The sequence below is a fragment of the Lonchura striata genome, chromosome Z (genome assembly GCF_050655825.1).
Source record: "Lonchura striata isolate lonStrDom1 chromosome Z, ASM5065582v1, whole genome shotgun sequence".
Taxonomy (NCBI): Eukaryota; Metazoa; Chordata; class Aves; order Passeriformes; family Estrildidae; genus Lonchura; species Lonchura striata.
The window spans coordinates 54,423,169-54,440,661 of NC_140740.1; the positions used below are offsets into that span (position 1 = coordinate 54,423,169).

At 38.4% G+C, this 17,493-nt stretch overlaps 1 protein-coding gene across 5 annotated transcripts in view; it reads left to right on the plus strand.

The window, feature by feature from the left end:
- Positions 1-17,493, plus strand: part of ITGA2 (integrin subunit alpha 2) — a 68,294-nt gene that overhangs the window by 46,911 nt on the left and 3,890 nt on the right. For all 5 annotated transcript variants that reach the window (XM_021553879.4, XM_085566544.1, XM_021553878.4 and 2 more), the window contains 12 exons: positions 927-1,078; positions 2,132-2,242; positions 2,823-2,905; positions 3,696-3,837; positions 5,427-5,519; positions 6,648-6,724; positions 6,823-6,906; positions 9,957-10,059; positions 10,837-10,947; positions 11,394-11,498; positions 11,807-11,920; positions 14,223-14,312. In XM_021553879.4, coding sequence (XP_021409554.2) covers positions 927-1,078; positions 2,132-2,242; positions 2,823-2,905; positions 3,696-3,837; positions 5,427-5,519; positions 6,648-6,724; positions 6,823-6,906; positions 9,957-10,059; positions 10,837-10,947; positions 11,394-11,498; positions 11,807-11,920; positions 14,223-14,312 — 1,265 coding nt within the window. The remainder of the gene's footprint in view (positions 1-926; positions 1,079-2,131; positions 2,243-2,822; positions 2,906-3,695; positions 3,838-5,426; positions 5,520-6,647; positions 6,725-6,822; positions 6,907-9,956; positions 10,060-10,836; positions 10,948-11,393; positions 11,499-11,806; positions 11,921-14,222; positions 14,313-17,493) is intronic.

Genomic DNA, 17,493 nt, shown 5'->3' on the forward strand with positions numbered 1-17,493 from the left:
TTTCTTCAAACGTCCATTATTTAAATGAGCAATGGAAAGTCCATTTATGTATTAGATTGAATGTCAAGAATCACAAAATCAATATAAAACTTAAGTGCTTGAGAAAGTGTTTTTAAGACCTAATTCATCACTGGTTCCATACTCTTTGAAAAGTGGGGAATTAACAGTATAGAGGACAGCTGTGTCCTTGTGGTTCAACAATCCCCAAAAATGTAATTCATGAGGAGCTATGTTCATCCAATCTTCTGTTTTCAACAGCAGACTGCATATTTCTTCAGAAAAAGAAAATTAAATATTTTCCAGAGTGTCAGAGCAGTTTTCAGTGGGAAGAAGCTCTTGTTTTCAGAGCACAATGAATATTTCTGTGACCAGCAGTGGGCTCCCATGAAGTTTTTAAGTTCAGTCTCAGAGACAAGGCCAGTAGGACTGCCTCAGTGCTACATAGGAACATAGGGTGCCTTTAGGAACCCATGATTTTAAGCTATAAAATAACAATGAACTTCCACAACATAATAGTCATAAAATAAAAAGGAGGTGGCAGAAAGTATTATGTGATTGAAGAGAAGATGCAGATTCTTTAAAGTCACCTCTGAGTTCAGTGATATTGTTGCAAGGCTGCTTTATCTAGAATAACCCTGGCCCTGCTGACAGGCTTCTTGCCTGAGCTGCAGGCTCAGACATCTGCAGTGGAGGCTGGATTGATTGCCATTTAATGTGCCCCTTGCAGATCAGGACCTAAACCTGTTTGACTGCTTTGGAAAACATAAGAGAAAGTATTTTCATTTTGAAACTGCCCTGTGTTTAGCTATGAAAAACATGAAATACTTAGTGTGGTTTGGAAAGCCTGGTCCCTGTAACATCAAGCATAGTAATGAGATCACAGGCAACCATGCTCAGTCAAAAATGTACTGTTATCCTTCTTGTAGCTATAAAGTACAATGCAACATTGGATGCAGATCTCCAGTCCTCCAGAGTGACTTCTAGAGGATTTTTCAAAGAAAATAATGAAAGGTACATGCAGAGGGATCTTGTGGTGCATCATGAAGAGAATTGTGTTCATGATGTCTTCAGTGTACAAGTAAGTGCAATTGCACGTACTCTTGCATAGCAAAAGATCAGAGGAATGCATGGATTAATTTTTTGTCTGTAATGTGAATTTCATGCATGGTATACTGAATTATTTATGTTTCCCAAATACCCACAGCTGAGAAATACTTAATAAGTTTAGGATTTCATAGAAACTAATAAATGTCATATTCAGTACAGATTTTTAGGATAGGAAAGAGGGTTCTTAATTCTGTTATTCAGCTTTGGTGTAATATAGAGCCCATGGTCTATAGTTTAAATAGATTTTAATTTCCCTCTGAGTAGACTCTTCTGTAAGAACTAAAACATACATGCAAATGTTTTCTTCAAAGTAACATTCAGGCAGACTTCGGATGCATTCTAACCCCCGGTACACACCAAGGAATTTAATAAAAATAAGGAGGTATCTATGTTTCTCCAGAACTAAAGCCTGAACATAGCCTTAAGACTTGCCTTAAACTCTGTTGCATGATGCAAGGTCAGGTAAAGGACTTCTGTCCCTGCTCTGGTTTGCAGTAACCTATTGATCACATTTAGTGCCATGTGGAGCAGTGAGCCACAGGACTAGACAGTGATTAATCCATGACTGAGAAAAAAAGGAAACATGGCATTTACTGTATTTTAGTGTCACTCAGGCCCAGATGCTCTTTGTGATGGTAAGGCAGAGTGGAATAGGAATTTGGCTTCTGCAGCTAGATGAGAATGAAAGCTACCTAGTGATGGCTTTGAGAACCAGCTCCTACAGCTGCAGACAATCTGCATGTTCCTTAGTCCTAGTAGTTACTTTGATGTGCACAGTCTCCAGGAATCCTAGAAAAATCAGCTTTATCATGGAAATCACACTGAAAACTGTTAATCTACAGGAATCCACACTAGTCAATCTCACAAAATTATATTCTTTAAGAAATGAAGCTTTGAACTGTTGCTACTCCTTTTTTGGAGCAAGTATTATTTTACTGCCCATTCTCAATTCACAATAGAAATTATCATTTTTACCCTGTTTTCTGTGCTGGCAGCCATCATCTGAACCATGCATGTTTTACAGGAGCCTTCGGATGCAGTGAATTCACTTAGCTTGCGCATTGACATTGGCCTTGCAAATCCTGGCTCCAGCCCTGTCCTGGATATATCTTCTCCAGCATCTGTGGCCTATACTGTAAGTATGCAGATTTACTATTCGTGGCCATACACATCCATAATGTGCGGCCCCAACAAACACCAAAAAGGTACATGCAAGTGAAAACTGGTGCTCTGAGTAAGTCACATGGAGGGGTGTCCCCTGGTTCCTTTCATTCCTTTGCCTGTATTACATGAGCTTGCTCACACACACACACACACACCAGCCACCATAGCACATAACAAGCATATAGTTCAGCCATGTTACTATTGATGTGAACTTCTAGTTGATGGCAAAGACGAATTCTTTCAGTTTTATCTACAGTAAAAAAGTACATAGAAGAGAGATGGAACTAATTTTATTACATCACCTTTGCTGTCATTGAAGAGTAACCTGTCTGTACAGTTCTTGGATCAGTTGAGATGTAGCAACACATTATTCACTTCACTCATTCACTTGCCAATATTTTTCATGTCCTTCAGAGGGTTTTCATGTCCTAAGAGGATTTAATCTACAAGCCAAGAACGTGCTTCAGCTTGAAGATGTTTGTATTCTAGTGTCTTCAGATAATGTTAAAGGTTGAGCCCTGTCATTTAGAAAATGTTTTTGTTTTTATTAGATTCCTTTTATTAAAGACTGTGGTGAAGATGAACTTTGTATCTGTGATCTTGTTCTGAATGTTCAGCAGAAGGCAGATGACAGGTAAGAGCTGAATCAGTGGAACTGTTAAAGCCCAGTGTTTTCAACAGTTGGTTTGTCTGTAGGCTTTGGATTAATTTCTAGAGGAGAACACCTTTCCACTTTAACATCTACTTAGAAACAGTACCAATTAAAAATGCAATGACATTTTAATCTAAATTTAATCAAGGAAAAAGAGGTAGGATAGGAACACAGACACAGAAGTAGGACTCTTGTCAGCTTAGACCAACCCAAGTTTTGTTACCTTAGAGATGAGTACATAGTGATTATTGAACAAATTGTGTCTGACTGGCTGCTGTTGGGAAAGGGAGCACAAAGAGAGAGCAGCAGCAGCTGCAGCAGCTGTCTTCATCCCTCCTGCAGGGAGCAGTGAGGATCCTACAGTAGCTGTGCCAGGGGAGTTTTGGTCAGCTATTTGGGCAGCACATATTCTAAGTCCACGTCAAATGTATATGCACATATGTACATCACAGAAATAAGGCTGCCCATGTGTGCTGCCCACTCTGTCCACCTTCCCACCAGGGTAGACCCCTTGAAAATTCAGCAGAAACTTTGACAACACGTAGTCAAAGTGCTGCACTTTTGGAATACAATAATTCTATCTGGTTTTAGGAAACACCATCACAGAATTTCTTACACCAAGGGATTTAGAAAGCAGGGCATTTAAGCTTATACAATGTAGGAAATGTCTTGCTTTGCTTGCTATTTGTTGTGGGCTTTGGGCAACACATTTTCCTGATCCACAGCTGTTCTAGTACCTCTATTTACAACAATGGACTTTATTTTCCAACAGCAAACAACAGTTTATTGTCAGCAGCAAAAACAGAAGACTAACATTCAATGTGAAATTGAGAAATAAAAAGGAAAATGCTTATAACACCAGAATCCAGGCTACATTTTCAGACAACTTGTTTTTCGCTTCATCTTCTTTACCGGTGCGTGATACCCAACTTCACTGTTTCTGTTATTGCCCCTGATTTTTGAGGTTCTCAGAGAAATTTTCTTTTTTTTCCTTTCTAGCAGTGCCTGTTCCAGAAAAGAATGTGTGTACAAAACTCTCTCACAATTTGTTTTCTTGGATACCAGAATTATTCCCCCGGCATATCAGTTTATTTAGGTCAAGGAGAGATATTTCCAACTCAGCATAAAAGCTGGCAACTTTTTGAGTTTGACCTCACCTCAGACATCTTTTCCTCACTTTAGGCCTTGGCACCCACATCTACTTCTTAAGTCCCAGCAGCATGACTTAAGCAGTTTCTGTGCCACAGGGAATTTGTATTTGATAAATCAGACATGCAGCATTGATGATGAATCCTTAAAGCACAGACTTGGGATCTAGAAATAGTGTTACTGCCAAGGCCATGTAATCAGTGCCTTGACAGTTAATCAGATTGACATGATGGCTAATACCAAAAGCTCTTCTTCCAACAAATTTTATCTTAGAGAAAGCAAAAGAGAGGAATTATGCATACTATTTTGGGGAATGCAGCATACCTATAATTTAAATTGTTGCTCCCAATTGAAGGCTGAAATGCAGATTTCAGTGCTTGGTTTATATGGTCAGGCTCCTACTGGAGAGGTGCATGATAATCCTGGGGGTGAAATCCAGAGCAATCCCTGTACTGAAGGGAGAGGAGGGATAGCATTCATTCCTGCCCAAGAGCAGCATTATTCTGAACAATGAATTGGCCAAAGTATTGCACACAGTGCTGGGGGTGCCCCTCTACCTCCCCATCCTGTTGTGCAGCAAGATTGTTCATTTCACTCCTGCCAAAAGACCACACTGGAGCTAGAATTTTCTTTTGCTTTAAAAGCCCTTTTGCTTAGAAGCACTTCAGCCTGAAAGTGAAGTTTGGGCGAAAAGTGTGCCTGCTTTAAGGTGGGAAGAAAAACACAAACTGAGAATCTACTATGGGTCTTTTTGCAGGTTTTGTTTTGAGGGTTTTTTTGGTAGCACAATTCATGAATGGTAAATGTTTACTAGGAATGTTTTTTACAAAAGACAGTAGTTTTTAATAAATTCTTTTCCAAGGGTTGATAACTGGCTCTGAATTTTGAATTTGTCTTTGAATCAAGGATGATGACAAGCCAATATTTTAGAAAGTAGTAAACAAACTATTATGTGTGGCAGATTTTCCTACAGAATATTTGATTTCTTCCAGGTCTAAGATTGTGTAAATATGTCTGCAAAGTTCTGTAAAAATTCTGTGAAAAAGGATTCATAGAAGTAAGTGGTGGAGCTGATCTGTACTCTCTGGCCTCTATTCCTTCTTCCAAGCTCAGCACAAAGTTCTAGTAAGATGATTGCAGCCCACAAGAAACTGAGTGGAAATGGTCCTTGTCCCACCTTCCTTGTGACTTCCTCCTGGCCCTGACCCACCCATCTGCTGCATCTCCTGGATTTACTACCATACCACCTATTTTCACTCCTCCTTAGTATAATACATATGCTGTTGAAGGTACACACCTCTCTGCCTTATCAAAACCTGAAATAAGATGGTGTTTCTGTCTGTTTTCTTTGCAGAGTGATGGGACTGAAGTCTTGTGTCAAACAGGAACAGCACAAAGTACAGTCATTTGCCAAATAAGCTATCCTGTTTTCAGAACAGGACAACAGGTACAGCTAGCATGTTTAAATAACCTTGAATGATACCCAAAACCTTCTCTGCTGTTGTTTTTCTATAACTCTGCATTTATTGCTGATAAGGGTTTCTTAGATTTTACAACAGAGGGCATTAAAACAGGCAAGCTAGGGCTTAAAATTTGTGACTCCCTGTCACATTAAAGGACAAAGGGCTCTCAAAGCTCATTTGTCACAACCCACAGCTTCCAAATGCTGCTGCAGCTATATACCTTTTAGAGAGTGAAAGTTGGGTGCAGAGAAGCATAGAGCATCATATGCAGGCTCCTAAGAACTGTGCACAATTCCCATTAAATCCTTTCTGCAGTGTGAACCTGGAGTAACTGCCTCACCTGCTCTGTGAATCTTATCTCTCCAAGTATTGTTTTGGGAGGAGATGGGAGGCCCACACAGCCCCAGGATGAATTGTGTATCTTCTTTTTCCATATATACCATAAACCTCATGATATCCACAGTTTCATGGAATCTCTTATTCCTCAATGGCAGAGCAGAACCAGGGTTCTAGCCTCTAACATAATCAGCTAGAGCAACAAAAAACTTGCTTGAAAGAACAGAAACATGATGTTATTCTGTATTTTATATAGAATATATACTATATATACTATATATATACACATGTATATTATTCTATATAATATACATGATTATTATATATAAACATGTATATTATTCTATATATGACATATAGAATAATAGCTTTAAAAAACCCATACATAGAAAGTTAAGCTTGTTCTGAATGTTAATGAAATTGCTCAAAGTGGACCTGCAGGAACAAATGGAAGAAAAGAGTGAATACAAAGCTTGTGTTAATGCTAGAGTTTAGAATGAAGGAATTGTGAACACCTTTTTTTGCAGTTTACAGCTAGTTGTACACAATTTTAAAATGCAAATAACTCATGTTTATGTAAGAATGCCAACTTGAAGGGGAATTTAAGAACAAATCAATTCTGAATATTAAGAAATTATCAAAATATTACACTGAAATCTGTAGAGAATTCAGATACAGAGGGCAGTTCTAGACTGTTACACTGTTACACACATTAATAATGTCCTTCAGGATGTTGTACCAACTCATTTACTTTGTGTTCCTTGTCTCTTCCGTAGGTATCCTTTGATATCAGCTTTAATTTTAACCTTAAAAATCTTCAGAATGTGGCAGTTCTAAGTTTTCATACATGGAGGTAAAGTACATAATGATATTAAATCAAGTTAGGTATTAAAAGCTTATTTGTATAAAACAATATTATTACACCTGACTCAAATGTGTTTTGATGAACAGTGAAAGTAAGGAACAGCAAGACTCGGACAACCAGGTCACCTTATCAATTCCTTTGCGATACGATGCAGAAATTCACTTCACAAGGTATGCTGATTTATGTAAATAGACACAGTTATTTTGCAAAGCTACTTGAACTAACAGTCTTGAAAGGCCATTAAAATATAGCAAAGCTTTGCTTTGGTTGTGGAAGTCATAAGAAATTACCTCTTCACGAGTAGTAGCAGATTTTTTGTCCATCCTTCCAACCAAACTTATATATAAATTTAGGAAAGTTGTGGACTCATGTTTACCTCCCAAAACTTGTTACAGATGCTTCTGTGAACAGAATTGATACAAAGGCCAAACAGTGCATGTGGTTTAGGTAACATAAATAGTATATACTGCATAATAACATTGAGTTTCTTGGCTCAAATATAATGACCTGGGATCAAATCTGGAATTACTGTGATTAAAGCTAAACAAAAGAATCTCAAAAGGAAAAATATTACCCCCTCAGTAAAGGAGGGAAAGAAAAAAAATAAAAAAAATATGGATGTATTTGCTAAACCTGGAGCAAGAATATAAATTTTTTATCAGTTTGAGATAATGATTTGAACTAAAACCTGAGGTACACCTGGCAGATTCTCCCTTGCTGCAGCTGCACTGGCATTGGAAGCAGACACCCTGCTTTCCCTTGCACCCATCCAGGTTCTGGCTCAAACCTACCCCCTCTACCTGGTGCCAGCCCTTTCTTCTCCATGTAGAAGGCAAGTCAGGGCTGTTGGAAGAGAGATCCTTTACCCTGGGAAGGGTAATTTGTCAGGAGAGGCAGCTGAGCAGGCAGGGGGAGAGACCATGAAAAGCCTTTTAAGGCCTTTTATCTTCATATGATCTTGAAAGTTCGTATCTTGAGCCTGGAAATGCTTGCTGACTTGGGATGAACTCCAACAGTAATGAGTCTGTTACTGTTCCAAACAAGAAACATTTCAGTTACAGTTTAACTTAGATTGCAACTGAAACAAAAATATACTGGTGTCACTCTCAGATCAAGGTAGGATATTTGAATTTTCATCAAAGAAAAGATTTATTTATCTCTCCCAAATACTCCATTTCTAGGATCAACATGTAATTACAGTTAATGCATTTAGTCACCAATTCTTGGTGAACAAAGGCTTTTGCATCCCAAAGTGTTCACAAATTTATAAATATAAACAAATATTTTAAAACCCAGTAGATATTCAGAGAATAACAGAAATTTTAAAAAGAGGGAGCTGCTTCAAAATGCCCAGCAACAATGGATCCAGGAAATTAATATTCAGAGACCACCATAGCTACAAGAACTGTTGGCTTCTGTGTAGGATGAGCTAGAATAGGGACCACAGTACAGAAGATTAGTGTTTTAATTAATCTTTGCAGAAGTAGTTTCAGAATATTGAAGGCCCTGCATCATCAATATGTGCACCAGTCTCAGAGTCAAGCGGAATTTTTGAGATTATTTTAAGTACAGAGAAGCATTTGAGTCAATGGTGCAAGTTCTTTCAGCTCCTTGAGAAAGTTGCATGAGACCTTGCCAGCAGCAGCAGAGACTGCAGGAACATCTGTGTAGAGGGCTAACTTCTTAGGAAATTCAGATGGTGCCAACTTGAGTCAATGGGTTTAATTAGCTGAGAAATATGAACTGAAATGAAATTAAATGCTTTGGAAGAAGCGAGGAATAGAGTCTATAAAAGTTATTCAAGGGAAAGCAAGGGTTTGAATTCAGCTACATCTCCTGAATATGAAAAAATGCAATTTCATATGCACATCAAGGAATGAAGGAATACCTACTGCCAGAAAATGGTTATTTTATTCTTGGAGATGATAAATTTAAAATAATTAAATGAAATGCATATTAAGCCATGGCATAACTTGGCTTAGGAAGTATTTACCTGGAATTTGTTCCTTCCTGAGGCAGGTAATGTAGCCAAGAAGTAATCCCTTAATATACAAGAGTTGAGAAAAGAGTATTGTTTTGCTGAAGCGAAGTCTTTCTAGGATTAATTTCCTGAGTTTCTAGGAGAAGATGTAGCAGTATGTCTTTCCAAAGACTTCTGAAAGGACATGGAAGTTGATACTCTGCATCTTGGAAGGACTGGAATCTCCAGGAGAAAGGAAGCAGAAAATATGTGTGTTTTCCTTGGAGTCCTTGTGAGCAAGCCCTTCAAGGAAAGGGCCCATGGGAGAAAGTATGGAGGATCAGAAAGGATCCATAGTGCAGTATGGAGGACCAACACTGATCAGGAAGCACATCTGTGTGACTGCACACACATTATATTGGGATTGTATTCCCAGATGTTACCAGATTAAACAGGGAGAGCAGTAAAGATGATAGATTCCTTGTGGAACAGGAAGAGCTGATGTAGGAGCTGTAATAGCCTCTAGTGACCAGCTTGCTTTTTGACTGCTCAAATTAGCCTTCTAATGAAAGTTAATGATCAAGAGCAGACACAGTTCTGGCATGATTTAGCAGAGTAGCTGCTCACAGGTAGCAGGTAGTGGGTGTAATGCACTGGGATGTTTTCCTTGCCTTTGAGCATGGTTCCAACTAACAGAGCTCCTCAAGCACCATGTCCTTCCATCACATACCTGCCATTCCATGCTGCAGAGGGCTGAAACCACCCTTGTATTACTTTGGAAATGCTGGATTTTAAACCCCATAATTTCTAAAGAATGTGGCCCAAGAGTACTATGAGGACTATGTGATATGTACCATCTACATAAGCAGGGTGATGCCTGTGTTTTCACACCCCACCAGTTACAGATGTACCAAGGGAGACAGCCTTTTACTCAGGCCCTTCCTGGGAAAAAATGATGACTGCAAGGGTGAATTTGTGTGCAGAGGAGTTTGCAGTATGGCCCTGAAACAATGCAGGGTCTAAAAGCTTGAGAGTCTGTATCCTGTACAATTCTCTTGTCCTAATTTCACATGTTTTTTCCAGCTCTGGGCTTCAGTACACCATTTTCTTAACCAATTTTGTAAAATTCAAACAACAATCTAAGTGACTGACTACTTCTTTCTCTGTACTTCTGACCTGTTTCACAAAGCCATATCCAGTAACATATGTTTTCAAAGCAGCTGCCAAATTGAAATGTATTGTTTTATGGTTGTTAACCAGGCTTGCCAATATCAACTTTTATGAAGTATACTCTGATCATAACATTCCTTCCACTGTGAATAATTTTGAAGATATTGGCCCCACATTCAACTTCTCAGTTAAGGTTAGTAAGTCTGTTTTTTTCTGGTTCAAGAAGTTGCCTCAGCTCCCTCTGTAGCCTGCTCCCAAAACCTTGTTTAAAAAAACACTCCTGCTTTCATTGTCTGATTTTGAGGCTTTTGAATAGGTCAAGTAAAAAAATAATTGCAAATAGCGTAAGTTCTTGGAGTCTTCATAAGGTTAAGGATGACATTTGTACAACTAGAAAGGGGGAGAGATTGGTCCTGCACTGTGTACATATTTAGAAGGTGGTTAATGCTTAACTTTAGGCCAACTTAGACTGTTTTTTCACAGAGTCTCCTGACAACTTGATAAAGAAAAACAAGTGCTTGCAGGCTTGGACTTTGAAACTTGGAAGTTTGGCAAGGGTTAGGAGCTCAAACCTGATGCAAGAACTAGCCAAATCACAGTGCTTATTACATAACACAGAAAAAAACTTAGATCAAAATATGCAACGTGGAAGAAAGTTAAATTATGTTCCATTTCCATTCCTGTAACTGCTACTTCAAAGACTAAACAGGCCTATTGGCCGTGGCAAAATATTTGCTTTTCAAAATATATTTCATGCTTTACTAAGAAAACAGACAGGAACCTGGAGCTATACAGTATACTTTCTGCTTTACTATTCACAAAATTACTACCCCAGTGTCTTAGTAAGAAAAAAATTGATGTAAAAGGAGTCCAGTTCTTCCATACTCATCCATTATTTCTAATTTTCTTGCTGCATCAAATAATTTATGCATAGCTACCTGAATTAACTCCCGAGTTTTTTACTTTGCAGGTAATAACAGGAAATATTCCAGTAAAGATGTCATCAGTAACAATCACTCTTCCCGAACTGACCAGCAAAGGCAACCCACTGATGTACCTAACTGCAGTCACCATAGATGAGGTATAGATCTGAACTGTATTTTGGGGGTTTATCAGTAATATAAACATCTGTTATCTCCCCATATTATGGCTTAAGAGAATCCATGCTTTTTCTCCTTGTCCCTTCCTCATAAAAGAGGGACCACAATGCCAGTAGTACACTAGCCTAATTACTTGGCATATGTAGAGTATCTGGATCTTCTCAGTTAGGTCCTTCTCCAAGTTCCTGAGAAAGTTATTGTAAAAATGAAATTTTTAGATGAGGAAAAACCCTTCAGGTCAATCTAGGGACAAAAAAGAAAGTGTCATAAGAATTACTTATTTCATACTTTTAGTTTTCTAAAGAATTCAGTGTTCATAGTTCAACCTTTAACCGCCACCATCTAAGCCCAGAAATTTATATTATTATGATGAGTATAAACTACCAAGTAGCATGTTGTCCAGTCTCATTCCTGCCATATTTCCTAGGCCAGAGGTGTTACTTGTGATGCTCAGATAAATCCACTGCAAATAGGGAAAAGACCTTATTCTCCATCTTTCATGAAAGAGAACTTCAGAGCTTCCAAAGAACTGGTGAGTAAAACCCAGGGCTGCAGTAAGCAGGACCTTCTGAGCTGAGGGAAGCAGAGCTGACCGTCTGAGCCTATTGCTGTACTTGTGAGGAAAGCTGTGATGGGGTGGCATTCCTCATTTACAGAGCAGGAGCTTGGCCTATGGATGTTCTTACAGACACTGCATCTGCTTTAGCACAGCCTGCAAGCACTTAATTTGTATGCACAGAACAGCAAAGGCAAGGGCAAAAAGTCTGGATGTTGCAAGAATATTTTTAAAGTGCATTTTTAATGCATGTTGTTGTCTCTTCTTGCTGTTTCTCCTGGAAGAACTGTAAGAACGTGAAGTGCAGTACCATCACATGCAAATTGGAAGACATTGCACTGAAGGGAGAGTACTTTGTGAACATATCCACCCAAATCTGGAATGGAACCTTTGCTGCCGTGAGTATCAGCTGCATCTTTATGAAGGATCCAGTACTTAAGTACTGGAGATATTTATATATATATATATATATATATATATATATATATATATGTATGTATATATATATATATATATATATATATGTATGTATATATATATATATATATATATATATGGATATATACTTAAGTGTTTTCAAACTCCTGATACTTTTCGAAGTTCAGTACAGAGACCTTACAGTCTAGAAAGACCTTCCTTTCCTTTATATTGGTTTGTGTTTTTCCAGATTGAAATCTTGAACTTAAAGTAGTGAAGCTGTATAACAGAGTTGATAAAAGTTCAGTTCAGCACAGAATCTAAGAAAATGCTGTAATAATACAACCTTCACAGCTGGAAAAATGTTTTCTACATCTGTTAGATTCATTCTGGGGGAATTTCAGTTTCCACAAAACTCATCATAAGACAGCAGAGCACAGTATCATCATAGCCTGTAAAGTAATTGCGCTTTTTAGCTTTTGAACATCACAACCTACATTGAGATAATTTTAAATCATATCAAATTACCAAAACCCTGTTAGTGCTGCCAGTTTTATTTGATAAAGTGTGGAAAATATCTTCAATTTATTTTTTGTGTTTGTTAGAGTAGGTGTCAAAGAAACAGTCCTTGCTTAAAGACCTATTTTTTAAAAGAAACGTCAATATCTCAGCCTATTTTCAATCCCCATGTGTCCTCCGGATATAACTCATCATGAGTTAACAGACTTTTGAAGTTAGACTGTGTTTGCTTCTTAGCTAGGCAACCAACCAAATGATCTTGGAGTCCTGGGTTTGCTTAATGCATCAGGAACATGATGCAGTCTCCTTAGTGTGTCTGGTGATTTTTGTGGCAGGTATTGACATTTAACAGCAGGGCTGTTGTCAGCTCCAGCATTCAACTCTTAAAAGGAAAAGGTCAGGTTGATAGGTGTTAAATGTGTTGTGGAAATGTGTGACGAAAAGCATCTGTCTGTCTTTAGCATTTGTATGTTTCTAATCAGCTGGGTCAAGACCATTTATTAGTTCTGTTAGGTATGCAGAAGGTGGAGACCTGAACAAAAGGTTACTCACAAAAAAGTGAGTGGGAATGGATTGTTTACTATCACTGGCTGATGGGAAGGAAAGCTCATATGTCACAGTTCCCCTCGCGTCTCCCATTTTGTAATTTTCTATTTCGTTGTCAAAATTCAGCACAAATAATCTTGCAAGCACTCAATCATGCATATCATCAGCCTTTTAATTTAGTGGCAATCCAAGAAGTCCAAGAAGGCCATAGCAGACTTGCCAGTACCTGCTAAGCAAAGAAAAGATGTGTTTAGGAATTGAGATGCTTTGAATAGTGATCAGGTATGCTTCTAAACTTTTAGGTGTCCAGGACACACCAATTGGGCAGATGGCCACAGTGCAGGGAGTGCAATAACTCGCACTGCAGAGCCAGTCAGTTTGGTGTGTTGGCCACTGCAGACCCACAGCTGCCCATGGCACCTGGCCCTGACAGGCTGAGGAGGAAAAAGGGCAGAGCAGGCATTGCCTTTGGGTCGCCTGGAGAGAGTGGTCCTGTGCTCCCATGAACCTGAGGCCATTCCTTGTGGTGCTGTGGAAGAACAGCAGTGAACTGTCAGTGTCTACACAGCCATGCACCTCTCCTCCCAGTACATCCACAGAGGGAAGTTGGGTCTGGCACAAGGTCCCTTTTCAAATAGGAATTGGCTTAAGATTTTTGTCATCTTCTCTGTTTAAGCTGAGAGAGCTATGTCAGAATTTGAGATGTGGAGAGGAACACATAGTGAAAGGAAAAAATAAATGGGGAAAAACAGAAGCATTGGATAGAAGGGCAGGCTGGGGGAAGTAAAAGAACATCCAGTTTCCATTTCTTTCAAAGGCCAGAGATATATTCCCATCTGTATTTTGTTGCTGTGTCTCCTTTTCTCACTGCTATTTCCCCCCATCTCTTCCCTCCTAGCAGCAGTGACAGCTTTGAAATAGCTATAAAGAGGGTTATGTAAATATTTCCTTCTGTTTTGCTTGAACTGTACATTAAATAAAAAGAAAAACCAGTTCCTCAATGTCATTGCTAAGTGGATTACTGATATATTATTACTTTGATTGACATGTTGGCTGGGGAAAATATTAAAATAGCTTTAATTTTCTTATTACTATGATTTTTTTTTTTATGGCTGTGAAGTCTTCATTTCAAGGCAATAGAATTATTTTAGAATATTTACATTTCAATTGTGTTGCCCTACAACAGAGCTTTACAGTTGTTTTAATATTTTCTTTCAGTTAAGTTTCCAGACATTACAACTCTCTGCAGAAGCAAAAATTGATACAAATAACCCTGAGTTATTTATCATTGGAGAGAACACCCTAACTGTAAGTGATGGTTAAGTATATTTTTTCAACTTCTCTATCTTTGACTGTATTAAAGTGATAGTATTAAATTTTCAGTGTCCTTTAGGAGTACACAGCAGCTTGATTATGTTGAACTAAAGTATCATTTGACTATATACAAATCCCTTAAGTTATTAAAATGTTTTTATTTCAGCCCACTGCTATATAAACCAGACATAGTTAAAACCCGTAGGTCTCAAATAAATTCTAGAACTCTGAGAAAAAGTCAGCTGGAAACTCCTGAAATTCACATAGCTTTCTGTTCTTGAAAAGATCAAGATTTGGCTTTCTTGCTGCAATGGAATTAATTGTTATAGAAAAATGAGCTCTGGGAAACATGTTCACAAATCTGACTTACAGTCTTACTTACTTCTATAAGAGTATGGTTTGAGGTTTCTACACAAATGTTTGGCAAAGGTCCCCAGAAATTAATCTCTTTTTTTGGAATGTGGAATATTTTTAGCATTTGGAATAGCTGTCATATGGACAATGTGGACATAGCTAATCTCAAGAGAAGTCTCCATACCACTGCTTTATTAGTACTAAATTCTTCTTCTAAGCTTTCTATTTGCTATACAGAAAAATAAAAACTCTGGAAGAATACAGTAGCACTGTGGTACTGTTGTAATAAAAGAGGACATCTTATTCTCTTACTCTGTCTTGAGAGGAACACCCTTCCATTTGCAGTACTAACTTCAGATTTATTTTTACAGGACTTAGTAGCCTGTTTTATCCATCAAATAACCAAGGTCATTAAAAAACAAAATGCAAATTAGTAAATGAGTCAAATATCTGTAAGAATGTGCAGCATAGCCCATTCACAGGCAATAGAGAATTCAACTAAATGTATACAAAAGCGCTTATAGATTGATCTCTCTCAGTCTGTGATACAATCACTATCCAATACCATTTTTAATCATTGGTTTCTCATGGATCACTCATAAGCTGTTTTGTAATCAGTAAAACCTCCAGTGCCTGAAGAACAAAGGAAGTATGTTTTCACAGAAAAATTACATGCCAGTATTTGAAGTGTTCTGAGTGCTTCAGTTTGGCATGATATTATTTTTATTAGGAGATTAAACTCATTACTATAAAATACAAATATTCCAGGTAATTGCACAGGCTTTTTAGGTAACACATAAACCATGTATTAATAAGTATTTCTCCACATTTGCAACATGGTACTGCCAAATCTACATTACCAGAAGTCCTGTTGGCAATTTCAGGAAAATTAGAATTTTATTATTTAAATGATAGTGACAAATGAAAATCAATTCCTCCCCCAGCCATTGCGCAGCTGGGACTTCTACACCTTTGAGGCAGTAGCTGAACAGACGCTGAAAGTTATCCACAGGGTTCCTCATAAACAAAGTGGCTTTTGGTGACTTCCAGACTGACCTTTACTCAATGACCTATTGCCCTGTGAGAAGCCTTGGTAAATGTGCCAGGTTGTGGAGGTACACTCTCCCTAGAGCAGACAGTTTGACACTTGGAGTCAGTACCCAGCACAGTACTTCCTTCTTGTCAGGCCAACAAGGAATACCCAGTCTGGCCTTCACACTTCCCTAGGAACAGGACAGTACAGAAGCAACAGAGTTTATTTCCTTACTTACCCTGTTAATTTAGATGGATGTGGTAGGATTCACAATTTAATATCTGCATTAGTCATCCATATTCTATATACCCTAGTCCCTGGGTAAAGAATGGGTATTTCTGAAATGCAGCTCATCTCATCCTAAATTTGATCCTGAAAATAACTAGGGTGAATTGGGCTTTTAAAAAAGCCTATTCTCCTTTGAGAGTCAAGGAACCATTTTGTAGAAAAACACCAGATTAACTGAATCCCAGTTTTATGGTGTCTTATTGACCACAGTTTAACTTCAGGAAAGATAATTTGTTCTTAGGCATTATTTTTTCTTTCCAGTAATGCCACTTCACTGTTAATCTAATGCAGAAAGCATTACTAGACAAACTGCATATATGAGATTGGCTTTTTATATTGGATGAACTGGGTTGTTGGTTAGCCAAATAAATTAGTATTGCCTTGTGATGCTATGTGGGGAAGTTGCTTAGGTATTTTTACGTAAAAGCTTTCACATTTTTTCCAAGTAGGAAAGGTCTGCCAGCTGGAGGCCAGAATGGTAACCTGCTAGAATCATCACTATGGCCATTCAGTTAGAAAATACACAAAGCCATCCTGCCTTGGTGAAATGAATACACATAACTACACCTAGCACAACACTGGAGCCTTCCAACAGAAATTACTTAAATCACAGAAATGTCAGTCCAGTGCAAGTTTCCCAGAAAGCTTAAGATTAAATTACTCCAGACAAATGCACTGAACAACCACCCTGAGAAAATAAACCAGTGTGACTTGTTTTATCATGTTTCAGGAAGGAAAAAAAACTTTCAGCTAACTGCATGTCATTCCAAGATTAAATCCAAAAATTTGACAGTTCATAAATATTACAGCAATGTCTCACCGAGAAACTCTGTTATATGTAATTATATATTTGGTTATACTTAATCCAACTAGATAGGGTATCACCTGAAAACTAACTTCCAGACACTCTGTGCTCTTCTGGAAGCTCTTTGGTATTGCGTGTGGTTCAGGAAATGTAGGTGTGTTAGAGGTGCTCCTCTTTGACCTATACATCTTGCAGCAAATTCATGCAGTTGACCCTGGAGAACACATGATTTAACAGATGAGATCTTTAAATCGTGGTTTCATAGAAGGTAGGAACAGCAGGCAAAGTAGACTGAGGCACCTCCCCAGCAGGAGGAGTTCAACAGATGGGATGGTGTCTGGTCTCAGTGATTAGTACTGCCTCCTACAGCTGCTGAACACAGATAATGGCTCTGACAAGACTTGGTGAAAAGTAGTGCTTCTCCAGCAGTCTGATTTTGGGGCTGTACACCAGGCTATTCCCTGCCTTCATGTAAACATGGCTGTTCTACACAGTGATGTTGTAGTAGATGTAGTAGTGTGGAGCTTCTGAAAGGCCTGCTGTTAATAGAGAGGCAGCTGGCAGGAGAGATTCTTCTCTGCCTGTTATGCATGGCCAAGAGTGATGAGGGCCTCTAGTCCTCAGTGTAACCAAGCACCCACAGACACCAGTGAAAGGGTTGTAATTGCTTGGTGCATTCCAGTCATTCATCCTGG